Source organism: Pelophylax lessonae (assembly GCF_965119305.1).
Source record: "Pelophylax lessonae genome assembly, chromosome: 4".
Lineage (NCBI taxonomy): Eukaryota > Metazoa > Chordata > Amphibia > Anura > Ranidae > Pelophylax > Pelophylax lessonae.
The window spans coordinates 300,302,745-300,330,104 of record NC_138771.1 but is presented as its reverse complement, the minus strand read 5'-3'; the positions used below and the strand labels follow the sequence as shown (position 1 = coordinate 300,330,104).

At 45.9% G+C, this 27,360-nt stretch overlaps 1 protein-coding gene across 1 annotated transcript in view; it reads left to right on the top strand.

The window, feature by feature from the left end:
• The window catches only part of TXNRD1 (thioredoxin reductase 1), a 111,433-nt gene that overhangs the window by 13,832 nt on the left and 70,241 nt on the right, over positions 1-27,360 (top strand). The window contains exons 2-3 of the mRNA XM_082253114.1: positions 14,310-14,494; positions 26,219-26,279. Of these exons, the coding sequence (XP_082109240.1) occupies positions 14,310-14,494; positions 26,219-26,279 (246 nt within the window). The remainder of the gene's footprint in view (positions 1-14,309; positions 14,495-26,218; positions 26,280-27,360) is intronic.

Below are 27,360 nucleotides of genomic sequence, written 5' to 3'. Positions count from 1 at the left end.
TCCAAGTATGGGATGTGAAAAAAGAATGTTGTTCCATGAAATGTGTCAAACCGTTTTCCAGAATACATTATTTGCCCTACATTGACATTTAAGATATAATATATAAATTACTGCAATTAATTTTAATGGTACTCCACAGTAAATCTCTATTAACATATTTTAATTATAATTTACAACAATTAAATAACCGGTTTAGTTTTTTAGTGATGTGATTATTGAGTCATACAAAGAAAGTCCTGATATTTTTCATTACCTGACAGATTTAGGATTTACAGACAATTTGATAATTAGCATATGTCCCAGTCACTTTGGCTTTTAGTATTATATTGCACTGGTCTGCTAGAAAATGTTTATTAAGCCCTTAGCTCATGTCTATGAATGTTTATTTAAATTGTTATAGGATGAAATAATCAACATTTAGGAGACTTGCGGGATTTAAACTCAATGTTATATTAAATATAATTTCACACAGTCCCGGTTCACACATCGCATTCAACTCGCAGGCAGTTCACACTGCCATATGCAAATTACTGGGGTTTCAAAACAATGTTAACGACACTCCCAGATCAGTTTGCATATCGAAGTGCGAACTGTCAGTTTGGACATGCACAGACATCACGTGATTTGCAGAGCAGTGCGCTCCAAATCACATGTGATGTTTGTCATCGCATATATGTGAACCGGCTCTGAAACCTACATGTGCTGTTTGTATACATTTTTTTCTCCCTGACATCAAACAATTTGTGGTATTTAAATACTAGCATTAGAGTCGGTTCACACTAATCCGACTCAATGTCACCCCGACTTCGGGCGACTAATGAAGTTGCCCATGCAGCGCGACTTGCAGCGACTTCTCATAATTTGCCAAAAAATAGTGCAGGAACCTTTTTCTCAGTCGGAGAGCGACTTGAGTCCCTCTGATCAGAACGGTTCCATTGCACAGCATTGGAAGCTACTTGTCAGGCGACCAAGTCGCCTGACCAGTCGGATTAGTGTGAACCGGCTCTTATAGGTGGACAAGACAAATATTTTTATTTACCCAGAAAAACTGAAGCACTAATTTTATTAGCTTTATATGTTTTTTTTTTTAATTATTTATCTTTTTATTTTCCACATGATGTACTGGACAAACTTTTCATATCTTTATTCTTTTTGAAATTATGTGCATCACTAGATCTACCATCCTGCTATATCGCCCTTCCTTCCCTGGATCTCCTAAAAGTTACTTATCACTATTACTGTTTTATGAAGCACCTACATTTTTATCAGTATTGTAATAACACATTAAGGAATGAAATTACAAACTTCAGACAAGTCTGGAATATGATACATCAGGAAAAAGGCAGCCCTCACTTCTGACCAAATGGGGTTATAGTCTAAGAGGTCAGGGAATATTAAATACTGTAGAGAAGCTACCTTTGCAGTCAGTGCAGACACAAGAAGCAGGCCTACTCTCACATTATGTGACTGCTGGGGTGCGATGGAAACTTCCTTTGATTCCCTGCACCTCTATGTTATGTAACACATCAAATTGGAAACAGTTAAAGCTGAGTTCCACCCAAAAGTGGAACTTCCTCCTTAAGTTCTCCTGACCCCCTGACGTGCCGCATTTGGTATGTCATTTTTTTTTGGGGGGGGGGGGGGGCGTAGGTACCTAGTTTTGACAAGTACCCGCTCCCACTTCCTAGGTGGCTTGAGCGGAAGTTCTCCTCTCCCTCTCCCTTCTGGCAATGTTCTCGGACACGTCACAGGTCTCAGAGGATTGCTCGGCCATTCATGATGCACAGTGTGACTCGCGCATGCGCAGTACGCCCCCGGTTTAGAAGCCGCAAGCTGTCACAGCCAGGTGCCCACACTAGTGATGCTGGTGCCAGTGAGAGCCGAGGGAGAGAACCGAGGCTTCGTGAAGCTGCATCACTGGATTCTGGGACCGGGGAGTGAGTGTTTATTAAAGGTCAGCAGCTACACTTTTTGTAGCTGACTTTTAATAAACACAAAACAGCTGGAACTCCGATCCAGGGTTTTAGTGAATGATCTTCTGTCTACAATGACTTACCAAGCAAACGGTAGGAGAGGGGAGTGTCAGATATGTGTGTTTACACAGTAAGAAATAGTGGAACCACTGGGGAATACTCTAGTTCTCCTCTGGGGAAATTTGCCTCTGAATGCAAACTGTCTTGCACAGATTGCTAGGATACAAAACCTTCTAGCCATGTGATAAGTAAGTGAAAAGGGGAGAGCCTGTTTGGGCACTAAAGAGTCCCAGAATGATCAGAACAGGCATTCCCAACAGAGGAGTCTGACTGTGGACAGACAGGTGTTGCCTACCAGTGGTAAGATGTTTCCAGTCAGTCAAGGTTCCTGTCTACTGGAATAGTAGCATGTATGAGGACACATAAAGAACCCATTTGTAGGCCTATCTGGTCCAACAGACAGGCACCTGAATCAATGAGAGCTGGAAGCTGTTGAAAGACAGAGGGAGTCTGTGTCTGAGCTGAACAACCACTAGCCTGTGTACAATCAGTCGGATGTCCCGGTTTGGTGAATTAGAGAACCAGTCCACCAGAAAGGCTTGTAGGCAGAGGCATTTTGTTTTCTCCACTGCAGGTAGCGCTCTTTTGCAGCGGAATTGTTGTTGGAGAGGAAGCAAAGAGGAAAGGGTTCCTGAGTCACTAGGGAAGCTATCCTATGCAACTCCATGTGACTTCAGCTGTCATCTTGGGGCAGGCAGAGCCTATATAAGGCCCTGGCTCCCAGGTTTAGCAAGTTAGCAGAGTAGGGATATGTACCCCACATCTGGGAAAGCACTCTTCTGGACATCTTCCCAACTGGGCACGAGACGGCCAGGCCACATTCTGCCCCTTTCTACAGATGCTGTCAGTCTGGCTAGAACACGCTCTGTTTACGTTGCTGGAAACTGTGAGTGCACCCGACTGGGCTGCCTTTCCACCGGGTTTATTGTGAATTGTTGCTGCATTACTTCAATACAAATTTTATATTGCACCTAACTGTGTGAATTATTGCCTCTGGACCACGTTGCACCCCTCCTACACTCCCTCCTGGCACTGATGCAGCTTTGTCTTGGTGAGGAAATAGACAGAGCAGTGCAACAAAATAGCCAGGAGGCTATTACAAGAAGTTACACTTGGTTTTGCAAAGTGATATAACTTTTGTTATCAGACATCTAGTTGCATAAACAGCTTATATATTTGCTAAGAATTTACTTCCTGTTAGGAATCTCCACAGGCACAGACCACATTTTATTGTCAAGCTAGACTTGAATATGTCTTTCTAGACAAGATATTGGACCCTACATGGGCCATTACTGGGCAACACATTTATTTGTGTAATTTAATTAAATGGCCAGCTGTGTATAATGGGATTTCCCAAAACAATTAATACTCTAAAACTTCTGTCAGTTTTGGGTTTTGGGAGTGTGTAACTAGTCTCTCTGCTGGCCCAGCTCCTCCGCCTCTCCCTTCACCTCCCTGCATAATCATTTATGAAGTTGTTGGTGGAGGAGAGAAGTGTAATACTATAGAGCAGGGATATGCAAACTGTGGCCCTCCAGATGTTGCAGAACTACAAGTCCCATGAGGCATAACAAGACTAACATCCACAAGCATGAAACTCAGAGGCAGAGGCATGATGGAACTTGCAGTTTTGCCAAAGCTGGAGGGCCACAGTTTGCATATCCCTGCTATAGAGTGTCAGTTGAGTGAGTCTGTTAGGACTGCTGACATCAAGTGAATGATAGTGGAGCACGGCCTTAAATGACTAAACACCATTACACTGTACTTCTATTGAGAAATTCCCACAGACTGTCATGCATCTTTCAGCCACAAGATGTCACTGTTGTTAATGAGAATAAGCCACAGTTGAGGAAGCAGGAAGTTCCTGGGACGGTGTGGTGTTTGTCTCTATGGCTGTGCTGAGCTGAGGTAAGGTACTGCATGCTGTGGCCTTGAGAGGGGATATAGACTGTATAATCCAGGGACAGAGCAACAGGATCTTGCCAGAGGAGACAGAGCTGAACTGTGGTACTACGGACTGCAGCTGAGAACCAAAGAAAGAGAGGAGAGAACATCCCAGAGCACCTCAAGAAAGTTACAGAGCAAGGGGCCAGACTGCAGTGACCTCCACGTGACAGAACAAGATAAACAACCTGCAAAGAAACCCAGACCAGTGCATAAGAGACTGCAGCTACAGACAGCAAGGGACAGATCCAGAAACTTGACTGCATCCACCATCACAGGCACTGAGATAAAGCAGCTGTACCTACAGAACTGTGAGTGTGCACCAGTGCTAACCTGTGGCAGGGCATAGAGCAGGTTTCTGTAGACAGAGCGTTGCAACAACGTGTCCCGGTTAGCGGGAATCAGATAGGATCATATAGCAGAGTAGCCTGTATTTCTGTGTGTGCATTGGCGGGAGCGCCATTTTAAGTATCACGTTGCAGTTAACTTTGCTGTAAACCTATGTAATCTGTTATTACTGTTAACATCATTCTCCGGCCATTATACTCTGTTGGTTAATGAAGCCGGTATCTGCTTCAGCCTCTCTGTCTGCTGTACCGTACTTGAATTCTGCATTGCGGTCCCCTACTCCTCTGACCGCTACATCTACAAAAGGGAGGCTTTTACAGGTATATAGCATTGCATAAAATATGTTAAATACACATATAATCTTATTAGAAGGTTTTTGTTGAAAATAAAGTTGTGGCGACAATCTCTTTAAGGGTTTTTTCATGCCATGTCCATTGAACTGAATTTTTCTGCACACCACGTGTGTATACTGTAGTGTGCATAGGAAACATAGAAAACAATTGTTAAAGACTGATTTTCTCTTTTAGCTTTATTTCATATTTCATTGTACAGCTTGTCTATGTTTTCAATTCGATGCTTTCAACATGCTGAACATGTCCATATATGTCTTTAAAGTCAATGAAGCTATTAGACTGATAAAAGAACCACCCCAAGCAATTACCCAAGATAGACTTTGTAACATAGTGCTATCATTATTGATTGATTGGCTCTTTCTGATTTAAAAGACTATGAAACGCATTTCAGTCAAAGGTAGAATATATAGCAGGAACGTGGGGGAACAGAGTTCCATCACCTCCAGAACTGATTGTTTATAATAACAAAGGGTGCTGGGGTGTGCTGGAGGGTTTACTGATGCTGGCTGTTGGTAAATCTATTGTTGCTGGAGGGGATCTATTTTTTCGGGGGTTTATATGATACATAAATAGATGTGTCTATATGTCATGTGTTTAAATGTTAATATTGTTATTATAATGTATCCCAAGGTAAAACTTTTTTTTTTTTTACATTTTGGATACAGCAGGAAAGGCTTAGTACATCTATTTACTCTTTTTGTGGTTTTGGGTTCCTTGTCAATGCTGTCACCAGGACAGAAAGTGAGGGAAAATCTCCAAAAGGGATACAGACAACCCCAAAAAAGGTTTATTTTGAGTAAAATGGGGAATTTGGAACTCACTTTGCTGTGTCGATTATTGATTTTCCCCTACTGCCTGTCTGGTAACAAGAGTGTGGCAAATCTCCCATCTTTGAAAGTTTAGTACTGTAACTTGTGAGAATGGGTATATCCACCTTGCACGTAATATTAGGTCTTGCATATAGGGAATGGTTAAATGGAATCTAAATCCACCATAGTGTACAAATGACACACTCTGCAGTCCTTGTCCTCACAAAATAACCTTTAATTACAATGCTATGTATGGGAGTCTCATGTGTAAACCTAAAGGATAGAGCCTTATAGAATAATCCCTGCCTTTTTTCTTTATTGGGATATTTCTATGATTCTGCCCCAGATGCTAGAAATTCCCTATGGCTATCCCTATCATAGCCATAGCAGCTTATAAGGGTCATCCCTTCATGCTTCTAATGTAGTTTAAGAAAATAACTGGATTTTTGACTTACCGTAAAATCCTTTACTCTTAAGCTCATTGACAGATGCAGGACTCATATCTTGATATCCCTAGGGTTATACTGCCCCCTACAGGAGTAGGACACTAGGCAGAAAAAAGTTCTGTCTACGCCTATGGGCAGTCCCAGTGGGTATACCCTCTCACTTCCTGCTATAGGATGTCAGTTTTGTATCAAAGCCGTGTCAGTGAAATCATACCAACCCAACTCAAACATATAGGGGCGGGTACTGCATCTGTCAATGAGCTTAAGAGAAAAGGATTTTACGGTAAGTCAAAAATCCAGTTTTCTCTGTCGCTCATTGACAGACGCAGGACTCATATCTTGATATCCATAGGGATGTCCCAAAGTAGTGCCATGAATGAGGGGTGGGATAACAGAAGAATACATCCCATAAGGCCAAAAACATAGCCAACCAGGAAACACAGGACTCATCGGAACAAAAGATGAGACCCACCTGAAAACCAAAAACAGAACCCCCGAGGTAGACCAAGGGTCCCCTCAAACAGCAGCCTGCAAAACCTTGCGGCCAAAAGAGGCATCCGTAGATGCCAGCCCACAACCGCATAAAACATTGTAAAGTTAGGAACAGACGACCAGGTAGCCGCCTTGCAAACCTGAAGCACAGATGCCTGATGCCGGAAAACCCAGGAAGCTCTAAGTGCCCGAGTAGAGTGCGCCTTAACAGGGAAAGGAGGAACCTAACCCTAAATCGAACAAGCCTGCACCCCCGTCTGCCTGATCTATCCGGAGAAAGTTGCAGCAGACGCAGGCAAACCCTTCCTAGGGCCATCCGCGATCACAAAGAGCGAATCCAACTGACGAAAAAGAGTCAGTAGTGGCCAGGGACACCATGAGTGCCCGAACCACATCCAAGGTGTGCAAATTCCTTAGGATGGCTGGGCTGAGGACACAGGGAAGTTAACACAATATCCTTATTTAAGTGAAAACGGAGACCACCTTAGGAAAGAAGGACGGATCCGGTCGAAGAACCACTTAATCCCCATGAACCACCAGATAGGGGGAACAAAAGGACAACGCAGCCAGTTCCGACACCCTGCGTGCAGAAGTAAAAGCCACCAAAAAGGTCACCTTCTGGGATAAGGTAGGCAGGGGAATCTCCCTAGTACTTTCAAAGGGAGGTTTCTGGAGAACCGACAACACCAAACTAAGGTCCCAGGGCGGTAAGGAAGAGCGCACCGGAGGAACCAGGTGCCGCACCCCCTGGATGAAAGTTTGCACCAGGGAATGAGTGGCCAGTGGCCTCTGGGAGAAAATCGCCAAGGCCGAGACCTGACCCTTGATAGAACTCAAAGCGAGCTTCTGCTCAACCCCCCCCCCCCACCCCCGTTGAAAGAAGGTCAAGACCCGAGCCACCGAATAAGAACGTGGATGAACCCCGAGGTACTCACACCACGCAATATAAGACTTCCATGCACGATGAGAGAGCATTCTAGAAGTCGCTTCCCGCACTGTAAGCAGGGTAGGCATAACTGAAGCAGACAATCCCCTGTCCTTCAGCACCTGGCTCTCAACAGCCTAGCCGTCAAGCCAGCGACCGTAAAGCAGGATGGAAGATCGGCCCCTGAGACAGCAGATCCTCCCTGAGAGGAAGCCTCCAAGGAGCGTCTGCGACCAGCCTGACCAAGTCGACGTACCAGGCTCGACGAGGCCAGTCCGGGGCCACAAGAATGACTGGAATTCCTTCCACCTCAATCCTGTGAAGAAGCCTCAGGCCGCAACTTGAGAGGAGGAAAGGCATACAGCAGCTGATACTGCCCCCACGGGGCCACCAGCGCGTCTGTGGCGTCTGCCAGAGGATCTTAGGAGCGGGCTACAAACCTCTGCACCCTCCTGTTGAGCCAGGATGCCAACAGATCCACATCCGGGGTGCCCCAACGAAGGCACAACTGGTGAAACACCTCCGGACAAAGAGACACCCCCCTTGATCGAAGGTCTGTCGGCTGAGAAAAAATCCGCCTGCCAATTTTCCACACCTGGAATGTGAACATCTGAGAGAGCCGGAACAAGTGTTCCGCCAAACGAGGATGCCGGCCACTTCCAAGCCCGCAAGTACACTCTTGGTGCCTCCTCGGTGAGTGACATAAGCCACGGCCGTGGCATTGTCCAACTGAACCTGCACCGGCCATCCCCGAAGATGCTTGGTCCAGTGAACCAGGCAAAGCCTGATCGCTCTCAGTTCCAATACATTTATCGGCAACCTGGATGCTTCCAGGGACCAGATAACCTGCCGAGAACCCCTCCCCACCCGGATAGACTGGCATCCGTGTGACAATCGTCCAATAGATCGGAAGAAAGGATTTCCCTCGACTGAGCAACGGAGACCGAAGCCACCATAGCAGGGACTCAGCCTGAACTGATTTCCAGAGAATCGGGATTCCTGTTCCATGTGAGAAGATCTCCTTCGGAGGGTCCTCGTATGAAACTGAGCAAAAGGAACCGCCTAAAAAGACGCCACCATCAGTCCCAGAACGCTACAGCAGGTCCGAATGGACAATCATTTGGTGGACAGCAACAGCCGAGTCGCTGTTTGGACTTTCTGGAGTTTTTCCACAGGGAGAAACACCTTGGCCAAGGACTCGGCCAAAACCAGGCCCAGATAGTCCCGGCTTCTGGAGGGGACCAGGGACGACGTCAGCAGGCACACAAGCCACCCGAACTCTTCCAGAGAGGTCATGGTGATCTCCAAATTCGCTATCAGAACCTGCGGAGACTCCGCATGGAGGAGGAGGTCATCCAGGTAGCCCAGGACCGATATCCCCCGTTGCCGCAACAGCGCCAAAACCGGAGCCAAAACCTGTGAGAAGACCTGGGGAGCAGAGGCGAGACCAAAGGGTAACGCCACAAACAGATAATGGTCCTCACCCACTGCAAAGCTCAGAAAATGGTGTCCTGCGCAAATGGGAATGTGAAGGTAGGCACATTTGATGTCAATGGAGGCCAAAAAGTCCCCCGATGCAGGGAGGCCACCATTTCTGGGCACCGTGAACAGATGTGAGTAAAAACCCAGAAAAACGTTCTCTAGTTGTATCCAGTAGCCCAGTACCCCGACCGCATGACCTTGTGACCCATTAGTCTTGAATCCTGGAGAGCCACGGATCTGAGAGCCAGCAAGACGTCCCCCCCCCCACCCCTGACATGGGTGGGGGCGCACCCTCATGCCCAAACGGACTTGTCTCCAGGGCTGGAGGAACTCGATTTCCCATTACCAAACCAGGGTCACTTGGAACCCCCCGAGGGGGCCCGGAAGGGCTTCGCCTTGTCCACCACTCCAGAGGAACGAAAAAACAGCTCGGGAGCTGAAATGGAGGGTCCCCGTCTGCGACGAGGGTCCTTACCCTTGGTAGCCTGTGGGAGAAAGGTGCTCTTGCCTCCAGCGAGACCTTTGATAATATTATCCAGGGTAACACCAAACAGGTGATCTCCCTAAAAAGGGGGACTAGTCAAGGCTTTCTTAGAAGCCTGATCCGCCGACCAGCACTACAGCCACAGCATGCGCCGGAGGACCACTGCCGAAATGACAAATGCCCCAGCATTGGAGCAGTATCCAGTGTGGTGTCGCAAACAAATTGCAGCCCCTGCACCATCATGTCCAGTAACTCCGACTTGGCAGGGGGGAGGTTTCTCCCCTCCAGGTCACGGCGTAGGAACCTGGTAAACACTGGTCTGAAGGCAGATCATGCCAGGGAGAACATAGTGCAAGACACAGACTACCCAAAGGACAGTAAGAGGCACCGTCCACTTTTTAATGAGGTACTCCTCAAATGGATAGCGCCTCAGCCATCTGCGTTAGACATGCGGGACAAGGAAAAAACCTTTGTCACCCTGGAGGGCTTGCGAGTGCCAACGGCAACCTGCGTAACAGTTGTAGCCGCGTCCTTCAGCTTTAGGGTATCCCGGACAGACACAATCAGCGCGTCCACCAGCGCCTCATCTTGCGCGACAGCAGAGGCAGAAAGGTCATCCTCACTATCAGAGGAGACAGGGCGCAAGACAGCAGCCCCAGAGGGGAGACCCGCGTCAGCCGAGACTCTGAGGCAGGGGTAGGCAGAGGTCGTTGTTTAGCACCGCGCCCCTGAAAGGCCACCCCCACCCGGGACACAAATGATTCCAGGACCACCGAAAGTGCATCAATAGTGAGCTGTGAACCGGAGGACCGTGCAGCCACCAAGAGGGGATCAGGTGGAGACACATAATCAGCAGGGTCCATGGGATACCAAAGGAACCCGTTCGCAAAATTCTCCCCGCGCTACAGCGTCCCCCAGTGTCCAGGCAGCGTGCCTAGAAACCCCCGCAGGAAGATGCACCAGAAGTCCCAGGATGACTCAGCAGCGCTTGTCCTCACAAAAGGAAGGCCTGCAGAGTGATGTGCCCGGGTCTAGGGAGGGGCTCCACCCACTCACACGCCTCCAGGAACTCCCACAGAAGCCCAGCTCTGAGGAAAAAAAATGAACTGGGTGTACCAAGATGGCCACCGACATGTGAAGCACATGGAGGCTACAAGAAAATGGCGGCCCGCGCCGCAGCGGTGGTAAAGGGGGCCCCTGGGGACCCCCCTCCTGACTGACAGATGATCGACCGGCAGATGGACCCTGGGGAGTCAGGTAGGAAACTTCCCTGCACAACAGCCGTCTGCACCGGCGGGACCTCCCACCCCCTCAGCGGCCTGCATGCAGATCCAGCCTCCCCACATATACCCAGTAGCGACAGAGACCCCCCATGAGGTGGGAAGGGGGGAGGAAGGGGGCACCATAGGTGGGGGGTGCACAGTGGAACAGAGGGGAACCCGGAAAATTGGGGGTCTGACCGTCCCAGGGAGGGGCCCGCGTCCACCCCAGAACCCGACATGAGGAAAAGGGGGAACATTTACTCACCATACCGGAACAGGCGGGCGCCAACTCCTGACAGAAACCCCTCGCCGCCGTAGTGGGGGGGGGATGTCGGCCATTAGGAACGCTGCGACTCAGTCGCAGACCGGTCGTATGCGACCTGGCGAGACGTTTAACTCGCGGGCCAGTCCCCGTCCAGTGGGACTATGTCGCGACCGACCCAGCGCGGAGCTAGGGCCTGCACGTGCTCGTAGGCCGGCTGGGGTGACCACTGGATCTCAACATCCAGCCCGTCGCCCAGATCCGGCATAATTGCTTGTAGATCTCACAGGAACAATCCGGAGAAAAACTAGCTAAAAAAAAGAATATCTAAAAAAGCTTGCCAGGACCAGAGATCCCAGCAAGGAACTTAGGTCCTTACTCCTGACTAGGCAGAAAAAAACTGACATCCTATAGCAGGAAGTGTACCCCCTGGGACTGCCCATAGACGTAGCCAGAACTTTTTTTCTGCCTAGTGTCCTACTCCTGTAGGGGGCAGTATAACCCTACGGATATCAAGATATGAGTCCTGCGTCTGTCAATGAGCGACAGAGAAAAAATGTTTTAGTGGTTAGCATGGCTTACAGGAGCAGATATTTGTGAGGCCTATTATTTTTTATAATAAATATGTAAGGGTTCTTGCAAAAGGCTGTGTATTGACATCAAGAGCACATGTCCCTGCCCCACTTCTTCCTGCTAGAACAAACCTCCAACTCGAAGCCTTAATCGTGGTACATATTGTGCCCATCTCCATGCCAAAGGCCTCCTCCCCATGACATTCCTGGCAATTAGCCTTTGTATCCCAAAGAAAGGAATGTCTGCTGTTGATAGGAAAGTTTCTGCAATGTACTGATGTTACTTCAAGATGGCATTTACAGTCACATCAATTAGACATACAATCTGGGGTGACTTGACAGTGCTTTGTCATGCACATATAGTGGGCGACCTGCAGCAGTCACATGTGAAAGCAACACACTTCCATTAAGCCATCTTCCCTTACCCAGTCTCTGTCCTTTACAGGGTCATTAGTACTCACTCGGAGGGCTCTGGCTTGCCTTAAGCTATCTCTATCCAGCTCGCAACTTTTTGCATGTAGTTTCTGAGACAGGATCACTGCAGTTTACCTCTGCTTTAGTACTCTTCTACCAGGTACTCCAGGGGGATAGACTCACTTCAGGAAATACTTTGCCTAGCCTAAAGAGCCTTTCGCAACCCACTCTAGCCTCCACCACCATAAGAGACAAGGCGACGACAGCCAGCTCTTCTGAGTGCAGGACTACCTCACCCTGTCCTCCAGCCCTGTCCAGGGCCACCACTTAGCTGACTACATCTTCATGCTGGTGGGGTATCTGGCTCACATGCCCTGACTGCACTGAGGCTCCTCCCAGCCTGGCTTATATATGAGCACTGGCTCACTCATGATATCACTGCAGAAGGGCTATAGCCAAAAAGGACCCAGCTCCTGATTACACTATTCTCTGTCATACACTATTCTGGGACAGAGCCACCAATTGGCAGACTAGCTGAATGCACCTGTTTACGATTTCTATTAAATTTAAACATCTAATTTTGGATAAAGTGGATGCTTCAAAACAATTAGTTTAAACATTAGGTTGCCTGTACACAATCTAGTATTTGGAAGTGATTCAACTAAGACAGGCCATACATGATTCATTTATTTTTTTCGTTCAACCAGCTGGTTGAACAAAATAAAAAATGAACTGATTTCCCCATCCACACACTCGATGTGGATGGGACAATCACTCCCACTGAACTCTTTTATTCTGGTGGCCGGATGCTTCCCTGCCCATAGTACACAATAATCAGTGTTGCTGGCTATAGCCAGCAGCACTGATCATTTGATAAAAACCTGACAGGCCGATTGAACACAAGTCGATCAATAGATTGACTTGTGTACAACCAGCTAGCACATACATGGATTGAAATTCGACCAGTTCCTGCCTAATCAGAAGAGTTTCGATCCATGTATGACCGGCCTAAATCACTTGTCATAATTGGATAACATGGGGATTAACAACAAGCAAATATGAGCATCAGAAGTGTCTGTAATTGCTTATAGAGGGTTTCCCACATTAAACTATTTTAGGATCTTGCTCCTCTCTCCAAAGAAAAGGGAACAATCACTTCAGCATTCTTAAACAACAGACGAATGTTCCTAAAGTTGGACCATAGACCTGTCAAGAGAGAGACAAGCGGTAATGCACAGTATAATGCCAAATGCTGTCATTGCTGATTACCTTTTTGAAAATGACCTACTGAAAGCACTAAAGAGAGAAACTTTTCTTTTTAGCATTACCATGAGCCCTCCTGTACCTTTTAGAATCCTCCTCTTTACACAACCTCCTACCTACCATGCATCCCTATTGATCATAGCGATGGACCAATGGGAATGACGGAAAGTAGGAGGAAACAAACAAGCTCCGACACTACCCCGAAGCAGTGCCAAGATAAGGTCATCCAGTGCCCAGGGCAAAAATGCCAAACTGCGTCCCCCTCTCCCGTTCGTGATGTGCAAGCTTAGGGGATCCTACACCCAGTAGTCACCCACTTGTAAAAATCACTGCAGCTGTCACTACTCCTGTCAGCCCTGCAACAGATGGAAGACACCCCCATCCCTACAGTAAACTATTGCACCCAGGGCAACTGCCCCTCCTGCCCACCGCCCCTCCTGATTGTAAAGTCTCGTTTTTTTTATTTTTATTTTTTTATAAAAATAACAAACATGGTATACTTACCTGCTCTGTGCAGTTGGTTTTGCACAGAGCAGTATGGATCCTCCTCTTCTCTGGTCCCTCGTTCCTGCTCCTGGCCCCTCCTTCCTATTGAGTGCCCCCACAGCAAGCAGCTTGATATTGGGGCACCCGAGCTAAGCTGCAGCTCCATTCAGACACGGAGCTGCCGTTCGACCCCGCCCCCCTCTCTCTCCTGATTGGTTCACTGACTTTGATTGACAGCCAATCAGGAGGGAGAGTCCCAGGACGGCCGAGGGATTCGTGGACATCGCTGGACAGAGAGGGAGCACAGGTAAGTATTTGGGGTGCTGGGGTGGCTGCTAGACACAGAAGGCTTTAAATATTAATGCTTAGAATGCATTAAGATAAAAAAAACTTCCTGACTTTACAACTCCTTTAAAGTCACTATACATATTTGCGGGCACCTCCAGAGTCACAATCAATTATTAAACAAATAAAACTTTTTTTAAACTAATAACATTTACATGTGTATTAAAAATACTGAACAAATTCTACAGTTTAATCTTTAGGAAACAAGATAATAAATACTATTCGCAAAGTTTATAATTTTACTGACCAGTATCAGTGTTATCAGAATGCTAAGAAAATTTGGTATACTTGTACCTATTTTACTATTTATCTTAAAAAAAGTATTTATACAAAATATAAAAGTCATTTTTCACCAATATTTTTCACCAATGGTGCTTTAAATTTACCAGCTGTAGCTGCAGGGGATCAATGTGTGAAGACACCTGAAAACAGACCACTTAATATGAATGGGAAAGGCCGAAATGCACAAGGGCAGAAGACAGAAAGGACTAAATTAATGATTCAAATCCAGGAATACGTCAGCAGTAGTGATGTTGTGATCTTCAGCAAGACGACCTGTGAAAACTGCTCCAAGGTACCATATATGCTTTCTAAAGGGTCACCCCTTTAGAAAAATGCACATTTGCACCTCCATGCACATTTCATTGTTTGCTGTGTGTTTTATTCAGTCAGCAGTTTTCTTACTACTTTGCAAAAAAATGAATTACACAAGCTTCCTGTTCTCTTGGGTATTTCATAGTTTGAAATGGTTTGTTGTCGAATTAGTAAACCCTGAGATTCTCATAATGCTTAAAATTTTCCAGACACTTTAAACCCAAAATGACTGAGTATGAGTTTTATTGCATGTAGTTTTATTAACCACTTGCCGACTGCTCACAGTATATTTACTGCGGCAGTCGGCCCCGGCCAGGCAGAGTGACGTAGGTCTACGTCGCTCGCCTGTCACTCCTTCTAGAGCCAATAGCGGGCGAGCGCGCGCCCGCCTCGGCTCGTTCACGGAGGAGTGCGGGAGTGTGACTGGCGGACCCGATGTCCGCCGGTCACACTACGATCGCCGGTACAGCGGGAGAAAGACAGAGCGGCTTATGTATACAAGCCGCCTGTCAGTTCTCCCTGTGTAAAAATGAAGATCAGACAGTTCTACTATGTAGAACCGTTGATCTTTGTTTTTACACCAATAGCAATGTCCCACTACAGTTAGAAGCACGCCCCTAGGACACACTTAACCCCTCCCTGTCCAATACAGTTAACCCCTTCCCTGCCAGTGTCATTTTTGCAGTAACAGTGCATATATATAGCACTGATTACTGCAGTAATGTCACTGGTACCCCCAAAAGTGTCAAAAATGTCAGTCAAGGGTCCGATCTGTACGCCGCAATGTCGCAGTACCGCAAAAAAAAAAATCGCAGATCGCCGCCATTACTCGTTAAAAAAAAACCACCAAAAATGACAAAAATCTTTCCCTTTGTTAGTAAACGCGATAACTTTTGCGCAAACCAATCAAAATACGCTTTTTGCGATTTTTTTTTTTACCAAACATAGGTAGCATAAAACAAATTGGCCGAAAATGTTAAAAATTTTTGATTTTTACATTTTTTTGGGAGGAATTTCATATAAAAAAAAGTGAAAAATATTGTTATTTTTGCAAAAATTACGCTCTTTTTTTGTTTATAGCGCGTGATCAAAAAATCGCACAGGTGATCAAATACCACCAAAAGAAAGCTCTGTTTGTGGGAAAAAAAGGACGTGAAATTCGTTTAGGTACAGCGTCGCACGACCGCGCAATTGTCCGTTAAAGTCAAGCAGTAAAAAAAAATCGCAAAAAAAACCCTGGTCTTTTAGCAGGAAAATCCTCCGGTGGTAAAGTGGTTGACCACTTCTGGACCGAGCCCATTTCTGACACATGTTGTTTACAAGTTAAAATCTGTATTTTTAGCTAAAGAATTACTTAGAACCCCAAACATTATATATATATATATATATATATATATATATATATATATATATTTAGCAAAGACTCTGGAGAATAAAATGGCGGTCGTTGCAATATTTTTTGTCACACAGTATTTGCGCAGCGGTCTTTCAAACACCATTGTTTTTTGGGAAAAAAATATATTTCACTGCATTTAAAGAAAACTAAACAGTAAAGTAAGCCCATTTTTTGTATATTGTGAAAGATGATGTCACGCCGAGTAAATAGATACCTAACATGTTACGGTTTAAAATTACGCACACCTGCGGAATGGCGATGCTTTAAAAATGTTTTAACGTTACCAGTTTAGAGTAACAGAGTAGCTCTTTTTTTATTATTGCTCTCGCTTTGGCGATTGTGGCGATACCTCACATGTCTGGTTTGAACAGTGCTTTCATTTGCGGGCGTGACTTCTGTATGTATTTTCTTTAGTGGGCGAGCTCACGTCGACGGGGGCAGCTCAGCGCAGTCAGTGCAAAACTGCTAGAAAAAAAGCTAGACAAAAGCTAGACAGTGGAATGGATTGGAGACAGTGGAGCGGACACTAGTACTATACTACTACATTTTCAATACTCCCAGTTAAGTAGAACAATATTATAGTGCAGAAAGCATACCATTTAAGCATGATAACCAGTTAAACGGCTTATTTTTTTCTCACAAATTGCTGCCACTTCACTATAAACACGCTCACTTGGTACTGAGGAAGGAGGAGCAAAAAAGGTATCTTCTAGCATGGGCAGCAAGTCTTTTGTAGCGTGCCTCATTTTCTTTCCACCACTGAAGAGGATCACCACATTTTCTGTCAATTACTGTGCTGTGGTGGCTGGCTGGCACCCTGTGGTGGGTGTCTGGCTGGCACCCTTTAGTGGCTGGCTGGCTGGCACCCTTTGGTGGCTGGATGGCTGGCACCCTGTGGTGGTTGGCTGACTGGCACCCTGTGGTGGCTGGCTGGAACCATGTGGTGGGTGGCTGGCTAGCACCCTTTGGTGGCTGGCTGGCTGGCTGGCACCCTGTGGTGGGTGGGTGGGTGGCTGGCTAGCACTTTTTGGTGGCTGGCTGGCACCCTGTGGTGGGTGGCTGGCTGGCACCCTGTGTTGAGTGGCTGGCTGGCACCCTTTGGTGGCTGGCTTTCACCCTGTGGTGGGTGAGTGGCTGGCTTGCACCCTGTGGTGGCTGGCACCGTGTGGTGGTTGGCTGGCTGGCACCGTGTGGTGGGTGGCTGGCTGGCTGGCACCCTTTGGTGGCTGGCTGGCTGGCACCCTGTGGTGGGTGGCTGTCTGTCACCCTGTGGTGGGTGTCTGGCTGGCACCCTTTAGTGGCTGGCTGGCTTGCACCCTGTGGTGGCTGGCACCCTGTCATGGGTGGCTGGCTGGCACCCTTTGGTGGCTGGCTGGCACCCTGTGGTGGGTGGCTGGCTGGCTCCCTTTGGTGGCTGGCTGGCACCCTGTGTGGCTGGCTGGCTGGAACCCTGTGGTGGGTGGCTGGCTGGCACCCTTTGGTGGCTGACTGGCTGGCACCTTGTGGTGGCTGGCTGGCACCCTTTGGTGGCTGGCACCCTGTGGTGGGTGGCTGGCTGGCACCCTTTGGTGGCTGGCTGGCACCCTGTGGTGGTTGGCTGGCTTGCACCCTGTGGTGGGTGGCTGGCTGGCACCTTCTGGTGGCTGGCTAGCACCCTTTGATGGCTGGCTGGCTGGCACCCTGAGGTGGGTGGCTGGCTGGCTGGCACCCTGTGGTGGGTGGCTGGCTGGCTGGCTGGCACCCTGTGTGGTGGCTGGCACCCTGTGGTGGGTGTCTGGCTGGCACCCTTTAGTGGCTGGCTGGCTGGCACCCTGTGGTAGCTGGCTGGCTGGCACCCTGTCGTGGGTGGCTGGCTGGCACCCTTTGGTGGCTGGCTGGCTGGCACCCTGTGGTGGGTGGCTGGCTGGCACCCTATGGTGGCTGGCTGGCACCCTGTGGTGGTTGACTGGCTGGCACCCTGTGGTGGGTGGCTGGCTGGCACCCTTTAGTGGCTGACTGGCACCTTGTGGTGGCTGGCTAGCACCCTTTAATGGCTGGCTGGCTGGCACCCTGAGGTGGGTGGCTGGCTGGCACCCTGTGTGGTGGGTGGCTGGCTGGCACCCTGTGTGGTGGGTGGCTGGCTGGTACAGGCCTGGGGCCTGTGGCTAGCTATCTGGTACAGTCAGGCAGTGCCTGTGGCTGGCTGGCACAGGGCTACACTACAGGCCTGTATGTGGCCACAGCTTGCCGGCGGCTGTGTTAAACTGTGCAGTGTGTAGTCTGTAACTGTCACTGAATGAGCAAGAATTACTAACTGACCGGCCGACTCCAGAGTCCAGAGACTCTACTGGCTTGTCCGCGGCGACTGTGTTTCCTGTTAAACACACTGACTGTTGTGCATGCATCTGATAGTGGCCGAAGCTGTCCCAGAGTGCGCAGAGGCGCGTGGCACAACATACGCGATGACGTCACTGCAATATCGGTAATTCAGAGGCCGATTCCGATATATCAGGGAAAGTGCATATCGGCCCTTGATATATCGGCTTTGCCGATGATCGGTTGATCTCTAGTCACTACACTCACACTGTCTGATCTATTATTAGATTCACACTAAACTGATATTCTTCACTGACAATAGAATCAGAATAGCACCCTATAGCACACTAACTCTCTGGCAGCACTAAACAAAGCCCTGTTCTATTTCTCTCCATGCCGATATCACACTACAAATGGCTGCTATTTTAGGAATACTTTTATAGTGAAGGGTGGGACTAATTCGGGTGTTCATCGAACGGGCGAAGAGCTCGTTCTGCTCAAACTCATGCTCGGGCCGAACCGTTTGCTTATCCCTAGTTTAAATATTTCTAAATCAAAAACGTTTTAGTTTTGGATAGTGTAGGGATTGATTGAAGCCATTATTAGAGTGTTTTTAAACTGATGCGATGTGGCTTTTCCTTCACTCCACATATTGTATTGTAGTGATAGGAGATCTCTTCAAACGTAGGGAAGCCTTTACTAGACAGTTAATACTGGTACAAGTGTCCCCATCAAAGGATTTCCCCTCCTTTCCTGTTCCAGTGACAACTCAAACCTTTGTATTTTTTTCTTGCCTTTAGCCCCAGTGATTTTGGAAATAGTATTTTAAATGCATTGAATGTACATGAAGACACATATCCTGTGTGAACAAGTCTTGACACAACCACCTAGAATTTTTTAAGCTCAGTCATGGGCAAAACATTATTCATGTTATTTGAAGTTTAATAACCACAGAGTTTTCTACTCATATAAACAATGCCCTTAGCTTTGCCTGGCACATTTAATTAACCAGTCGATTCTTGCTACACATCTTATGAAAATCAATACTCTTCTTAAACTGAATAAAACAACATTAAATAAGCAGTAATGTGCTGTAAAATTGAACATTAACTCTGCATTAACAACTTCTGCATTCTTATCAGCTTCAATATTAAATTAAAATTGAGTAGAAAGCTGTTTTTGATTTTATAAGCAGAATATGTGAGCTGTAAACTTAGCAACAGATGGTAAGCTGATAGTATTCAACTTTGTTTCATGGCAGTTTACCATAAGACATTGTATGAATGTTCTGGCTTGTTTTTCTAGGCAAATCTTGGCTGTACTTACATATTGTAATAGATAATAGCCTTAATCTTACTCAGCCTGCTCAGTCCCTTTATACTGTCACTATTTACTAGCATGTGCAAGTCACGTTTTCCTTTAAAATCTTCTATCTGGAGATTCAAACATAATGTCACTGAATGAAGATCCCTTACAGTTCTCTGTCAATGGGTCAATATATATATACAGTGCCTTGCAAAAGTATTCGGCCCCCTTGAACTTTGATCATGGGCCTCTTGACATACCCCAAGCGACTTACAGCTGTAATCGCAGCAAAAAGGTGGCGCTACAAAGTATTAACTTAAGGGGGCTGAATAATTTTGCAAGCCCAATTTTCCAGTTTTTTATTTGTTAAAAAAGTTTGAAACATCCAATAAATTTCGTTCCACTTCATGATTGTGTCCCACTTGTTCTTGATTCTTCACAAAAAAATACAGTTTTGTATCTTTATGTTTGAAGCCTGAAATGTGGCAAAAGGTCGCAAAGTTCATGGGAGCCGAATACTTTCGCAAGGCACTGTATATATAAATATATATATATATATATATATATATATATATATATATATATATATATATATATATATATTGTGACAGGAAGTCAGGTAAATCTGTGGATGTTGTCACAGACAGGAGACATCTCCACCTGGTTTAGAAAATTCACCAATTACTATAGGGTGTCGGCTGCAAAGGTAGCCAGAACTGTCTAAGGACGTTGAACAGACTTCAGCTGTTCAGAATGAGGAAATTTAGGCCTCTATAATTTGTCCAGAGGAAGTCTAAGGATTTCTGCCTCCTGACACTGTGTGAGCTGGGGAGAGGAGGACAGTCAGATGTGTGCCTCCCGACGCTGTGTGAGCATGGGAGAAGGATTGCTGCCTCCTGACACTGTGTGAGCTGGGGAGAGGAGGACAGTCAGATGTGTGCCTCATGACGCTGTGTGAGCATGGGAGAAGGAATGCCCCCTGAAGCTGTGTGAGCATGGGGAAGACCTCCTGGAACGATGTGCGCTGAGGAGGGTAAAAAGTGTGAAGACTTCTCAAGGTGAGAAAATGAACTGTTTCTATGTGAAGAGTGTGAAGAGAAAAACCAATAAATGTTTTCTATGTGAAAGGAAAGTCCAATGAACATGTGCTGTGTGAAGAGAAAAGGAACATTCTCTATGTGAAGAGATAATAAATGGACCATTGATAGTCTGCTGTATGATCAGCCAAGTCTGCCCAACAGTAGGTTGGGGACAGACTTCCTTAGGTAGGTTCCTGTGTGTGAGAAGGTAGCCGCCCACAGTGGCAAGGATTTATTTTGTGTTTTATTTTATTTTGTATGTTTTTGACGCTTGCAGTCAGGTGAAAAAAATTGCATGAATAAACCAAACTGTTGTTTGCAACCACTTCTCGGCTATCTCCTTGTGTAACGAACCCCCCCAAGGTGTCATCCACACCCGCCACCGAGCTAATCCCTCACAATATATATATATATATATATATATATATATATATATATATATATATAGTTACTGCTTGATGGAATTCTTTACTGTCTTTGAGCCAGAAACTAGGTAAAGGAAATTGTAGTGATGATTTTGGCAATGTTATCTCTGCTACTTCTGGAGCTTTGTGACCATAGTTCTAGCTTTCTCATCATAGTTCTTCTTTGTCATTGGTCCAGGTGTAGCACCTTCTAGTGTGAAATTAGTGGCAGTGCAGGCAAATCTATGTTTTATTTTGGTTCATGGTAAAATGTGTCTTTGAATCTGAGTCATAAGTTTATTGCCATTCAGGGCTGGATGACTCATACAGGCAGATCTCTGGTGTCTCCCCCTAGTTCTGGAAGGTTGCAGAACCTTCTTTAACCACTTGCCTACAGTGCACTTTCACCCCCTTCCTGCCCAGACCGATTTTCAGCTTTCAGCGCTCTCACACTTTGAATGACAATTACTCAGTCATGCAACACTGTACCCATAAAAAATTTGTGTCCTTTTTTTCACACAAATTGAGCTTTCTTTTGATGGTGTTTAATCACTACTGGGTTTTTTATTTTTTGTGCTATAAATAAAAAAAGACTGAAAATATTGTGAAAAAACGCATTTTTCTTTGTTTCTGTCATAAAATCTTGCAAATTAGTCTTTTTTCTTCACAAATTTTGGCCAAAATTTATACTGCTACTTATCTTTGGTAAAAAATAACCCAAATAAGTGTATATTATTTGGTCTTTGTGAAAGTTCTAGAGTCCACAAGTTATGGCGCTAATCATTGAAAATTGACCTTACTTGATCACACCTGATGTACTGAAGGCCTATCTCATTTCTTGAGACACTAAAAAGTCAGGAAAGTACAAATACCCCCCAAATGACCCCTTTTTGGAAAGTAGACATTCCAATGTATTTAATAAGGGGCATGGTGAGTTTTTTGAAGTTGTAATTTTTTCCCACAATTCTTTGCAAAATGAAGATTTTTTTTTTTTTTTACAAATTGACGTATTAACAGGTTATTTCTCTCACACAGCATATATACTTGCAACTACACCCCAAAACACATTCTACTACTCCTCCTGAGTATGGCCATACCACATGTGTGAGACTTTTTCACAGGCTGGCCACATACAGAGGCCTAACATCCAAGTAGCACCGTCCGGCATTCTAGAAGCATAAATTACACATATAATTTCCTGACAACCTATCGCACTTTTGAAGGCCCTGGAGCACCAGGACAATGGAAACCCCCATAAAATGACCCGATTTTGGAATGCAAACGCCCCAACGTAAAATTTTTGAGGCATAATGAGTCTTTTGAACGTGTCATTTTTTTCCACAAGTTTTTGGAAACTGTGGAAAGAAAATGAAAATGCATTTTTTTTTACACAAAGTTGTCCATTTATGAAATATTTCCAACACATAGCATGTACATAGCAAAAATGACACCCCAAAATACATTCTGCTATTCCTCCTGAGTATGGTGATACCACATGTGTAACACTTTTACACAGCCTAGCCACATACAGAGGCCTAACATTGAAGTAGCACTTTACACAAAGTTGTCCATTTATCCACTTTAAGACTGGGCCTATTTTCGACACTTGGTGTTTACTAGCTAAAATCATTTTTTTTAGCTAGAAAACTACTTAGAACCCCCAAACATTATATATTTCTTTTAGCAGAGACCCTAGAGATGCAATATTTTTTATCACACCATATCTGCGCAGCAGTCTTCCAAATGCAATTTTTTTGAAAAAAATTCACTTTTTTTAAATTAAAAAATAAGAAAACAGTAAATTTAGCCCAATTTGTTTCCATAATGTGAAAGATAATGTTACGCCGAGTAATTAGATACCCAACATGTCATGCTTCAAAATTGCGCACGCTCACAGAATGGCGCCAAACATTGGTACTTAAAAATCCCCATAGGCAACATTTTAAAAATTTCTACAGGTTACCAGCTTAGAGTTACAGAGGAGTTCTAGGGCTCAAATTATTGCTCTCGCTTACGATTGCGGCGATACCTCACATGTGTGGTTTGAACACCGTTTACATATGTGGGCGGGACTTGCGTATGCGTTCGCTTCTGTGCGCGAGCTAACGGGGGACAGGTCGCTTTAATTTTTTTTTTTCCTATTTATTTTATTTATTATTTTTTTTATTTTTACACAGTTTAAAAAAAAAAATGTTTTTGATCATTTTTATTCCTATTACAAGGAATGTAAACATCCCTTGTAATAGAAATAGGCATGACAGGTCCTCTTTATTGTGAGATCTCGAGTCAAAAAGACCTCAGACCTCACAACTACACTAAAAAAGGAAAAAAAAAAAAAGTTGAAAAAAAAAAAAAAAAGCGGCCCTTTAAACCGGTTTTAAACAGGCATACAAATTTTGACTTGGCTCCGGTCCTCCAAGACCATAGAGTCGAGTGAGGGCCATCTTGCCCTCACTTGACTTCCTGTCTCTGAGGATCCGGGACCGGATAGTTTTCCCCGCTGCCGGCGGGTCCGGTAAGCTGGGAAAACGTCTGGGACGCGGCGGGTGGGGGGCACCTATTCCGCTGCACCGTAAGGGTAATTCCACGGCGAATCCACCACTGGGACCACCCTTATCTGAAAGCCGACCGCTCGCCGTTTAAAAAAATACTGGGGTTATGGCAGCTATCTGCTGCCATAACCCCAGTATTTAGCTTTTAATGGCCGACGTATATAGTCGTTAGGCGGTCAGTAAGTTGTTGCATGTATATAGCAAAAATTGCACCCCAAAATACATTGTATAAAGGAAAGTGTACAGGAATAGTCCGAGTCCATCTCCGATCCGCTACTATTAGGGATTTCAAATTCCGAATCGGATTTGGATATGGATTCGTATACTGATGAGAGCTCCCCGGTGCTCTCATCAGTCATGGAGAGGACCTGAAGGGCCTCCTCGTTGCTGTACATCCTTTTTGACGTGCTGGCTGTGATGGGCTGTGCGACGGGTGACGGTTGACTGCGGATGATCACTGATGGGTGGCAGGTGACTGATAGGTGGCAGGTGACGGTCACTGATGGGGTGACAGATGACGATTACTGATGGGTTGACAGATGACGATGAGTGGTGGGGTGACAGGTGACGATGACTGATGGGGTGATAGATGACGATGACTGATGGGGTGACAGGTAACGATGACTGATGGGGTGACAGGTGACGATGATTGATGGGGTGACAGGTGACGATGATTGATGGGGTGACAGATGACGATCACTGATGGGGTGACAGCCAGGTGACGATGATTGATGGGGTGACAGATGACGATCAGTGATGGGGTGACAAGTGACGATGATTGATTGGGTGACAGGTGACGATGACTGATGGGGTGACAGGTGACGGTGATTGATGGGGTGACAGGTGACGGGTGATGGTCACCGATGGGTGACAGGTGACGGGCGATGGTGCACGGCGGTACTGATGGCAGTCTCTGGTGACAGGTGCACTTTAGGCTACGTTCACATGTGAGCGTAGCGATCATGGGCAGAATCACCGCGATTCTGCCCGCATTCCGGAAATCATTGCAAATCACGGGGCGCCTGTGCGTTGCCCGTGATTTGCAATAGCACCCCAAACGCTGTGCGATGTTGCTGCGATTTCTGCCTGCCGAATCGAGGTAACATCACGCAAACAACGCATGACGCCCCAAAGAGCTCTTGTACCTTTTTTGGGTGTCATGCGTTGTTTGCGCGATGTTACTGCGATTCGGCAGGCGAAAATCGCTGCAACATTGCACAGCGTTTGGGGTGCTATTGCAAATCACAGGCAACGCACAGGTGTCCCGCGATTTGCAATGATTTCCGGATCGCGGGCAGAATCGCGGTGATTCTGCCCGCGATCGCAACGCTCACATGTGAACGTTATAGGTGTCAATTTCTGGGCACTGATGAGGTGACTGTTGGGTGACAGGTGCAATTGGGGGGGGGGCTGAGGACTGTGTGGGTACCTTTATTTCTGTGATTTTACATTGTGACAGGTGTACAGAGCAGTAACTCACTGTTTCTAGCTCTGCTCTCCTCACACTGGAAACTGTGTGAGGGGAGAAGAGCTAGTAACAGTGAATTACTGCTCTGTGTTTACATTTTGTGATCGGCTGTGAATGGATTCACAGCCGATCACAAAGTAAACAGTCACTGTCAGTGACTGTTTACTACTGCCGGTGACTAGCTGTGTTCCTAGGGAACACAGAGCCACCGACATGACCGCACTGCGCGCTCCCGATCGCGCATGCGCGGTCTTCTTCCGGGCTCCTCTATTGTGATCGGCTGTGTCATTGGAACACAGCCGATCACGTGGGAAACAGCCACGCCCATTTCTGTTTCCCCCCTGCCGGTGACGGGCTGTGTCCCGGGGACACGCCGACACTGGCAGTGCAGGGCGGCGCGCACACGATCGCGCGCCTGCCCTGCCTGAATGAGCGACGTCATATGACGTCCGCCCAGAACAATGGCCGCACCGTCCCGCCGTCATTTGACGGTGGGCGGGCGGCAAGTGGTTAAACTGGAGGCCAGGAGAGTTCATCTGCATACTTAGAGGAGCTCAGCTAATCCCCAGGCAGTTGGCCTGGCAGCTGAGCCAGCCCTTGAATATGGATAGGGCATGCTGACAGAGAGTCAGGTGGAAGATGGAGTGCTGAGGAGACCCTTGAGGAAAACCTGCAGGGCCTGGCCTGAGATGATTCGTGCATCATCATGACTTGAAAGAAATTTTGCCTAGCAAAAAGCGAGAGCAAAGAGTATAGTGTGAATACTTCAGCATGGTCAGATATTTACAATGGGAAAGGTTATCATACAGAGTTGTACATAGAAAATAAGTGGAAACAAATTGGAGTTGTACATAGGGAGGGAATTGTCCTTGGTTTTTGTTAGTATCAAGTTGGGCATCCCATAATTCCTATTCCCCATTTAAGTTATTACCCCTAATAAAACATAAAACCCAAGCTCAAAGACTGTTCCTTGTGTCTGGAGAAAGTGTGGAGAATACTAGTTACCTGGCTGTGCAGGAGTGGGAAACCCAATCACCAGAAACACTATATCCAGGTTATACGTTTTCCACTCTACAATGGTTTTCATCGTAAGAAGAAGCAGTAAAGCAAAACCATTCTGTTGCATTGCAAAGCAAAAAGCACACACTGTGGCTACTAAATGGACAACAGAATTACTATTAAAGACATGATTTTTTTCCCCATAGGTTAAGAACCTCTTCGATGAACTGGATGTTCCATATTTGGCAGTGGAAATAGACAAAACAGGTGAGACATAAGCTCGAAAGCCTGCAGGGTAGAACATCTTAACTCAGAAAATCATGTTTCAGGTTGTCTGTCCTTAGGTAACCTAAAATAATCCAGGTATTGAGAAGATGTCAGTGCTTATATAATATAATATATTATGTATAAAAAAACAATAATACTGCACTCACAATGAAGCAGAAGTTAATACGCCTGTCATGAGCCTGGGGAGAGGCATATTCATTGCTTCATTGTGAGTTTTTTTACATTTTATCTGTTTTAATGTATGAAGGTAGTTGTGTCCTATTGTCGTCTCTTTTCCTTATTCGGTTCAAAGACCATTTTTGTCCTGTTACAAAATTACAAAACGGGCTGCATGACTAGTGCATCAAAGGACTTACCTTTCCTTTTTAAACAAGAAATCCCTTTGGGAACTCTAAAGAGCAAGTTACACTTTTTTTTTTTTTTTTTATAACCTGAACCTTCCTCTGGACTTGGCTCTCTGTTAAATCCTAATAAAAGATGTCTTCACGGAAAACTGAAAATCATATATTTTGTGGAGTTTATTTGAGTTTACTAAATCATATATATTATTAGTAAGTTCATATTATTAGTATGTTAAAAGACTATACTACTGTATTTATATTTTATATTATATACTTAAGGGTTAGTATCCTTTTTTTGCTGTCAATAAAGGCTCCTAAATGCTCTACTAATTTCTTACCTGTTGATTCATGACTTTACAAAAAGCAAGTAGTAGAAGAAGCAAGGCCCAATTGCACCATTGCTGACTTCAGAGGACCAATCAAATCATGATATACAGAAGATCATAGATACATTTTTGTTCAGTAATGGCTAATAAAAGCTTCTAAAATGGAAACACAATTAAAAAAATATCTATCTTGATGTAGCACCCTACAGGTAGGTGCTAGGTAAATGCATAGTGGGCCTTGTTTGCCTAACAGCAAGGCCATGATTTATTTTTGGTCAGGGTGTCATGGCTCTCAGGTGTGTTTGCTGAGAGGGGAGTTTCCCCACTGGCTCTGTGAGAGGCTTCTCGCAGGGCAGTGGAGGAAACCAAATCAGGGACACATTCAGGCTTGTA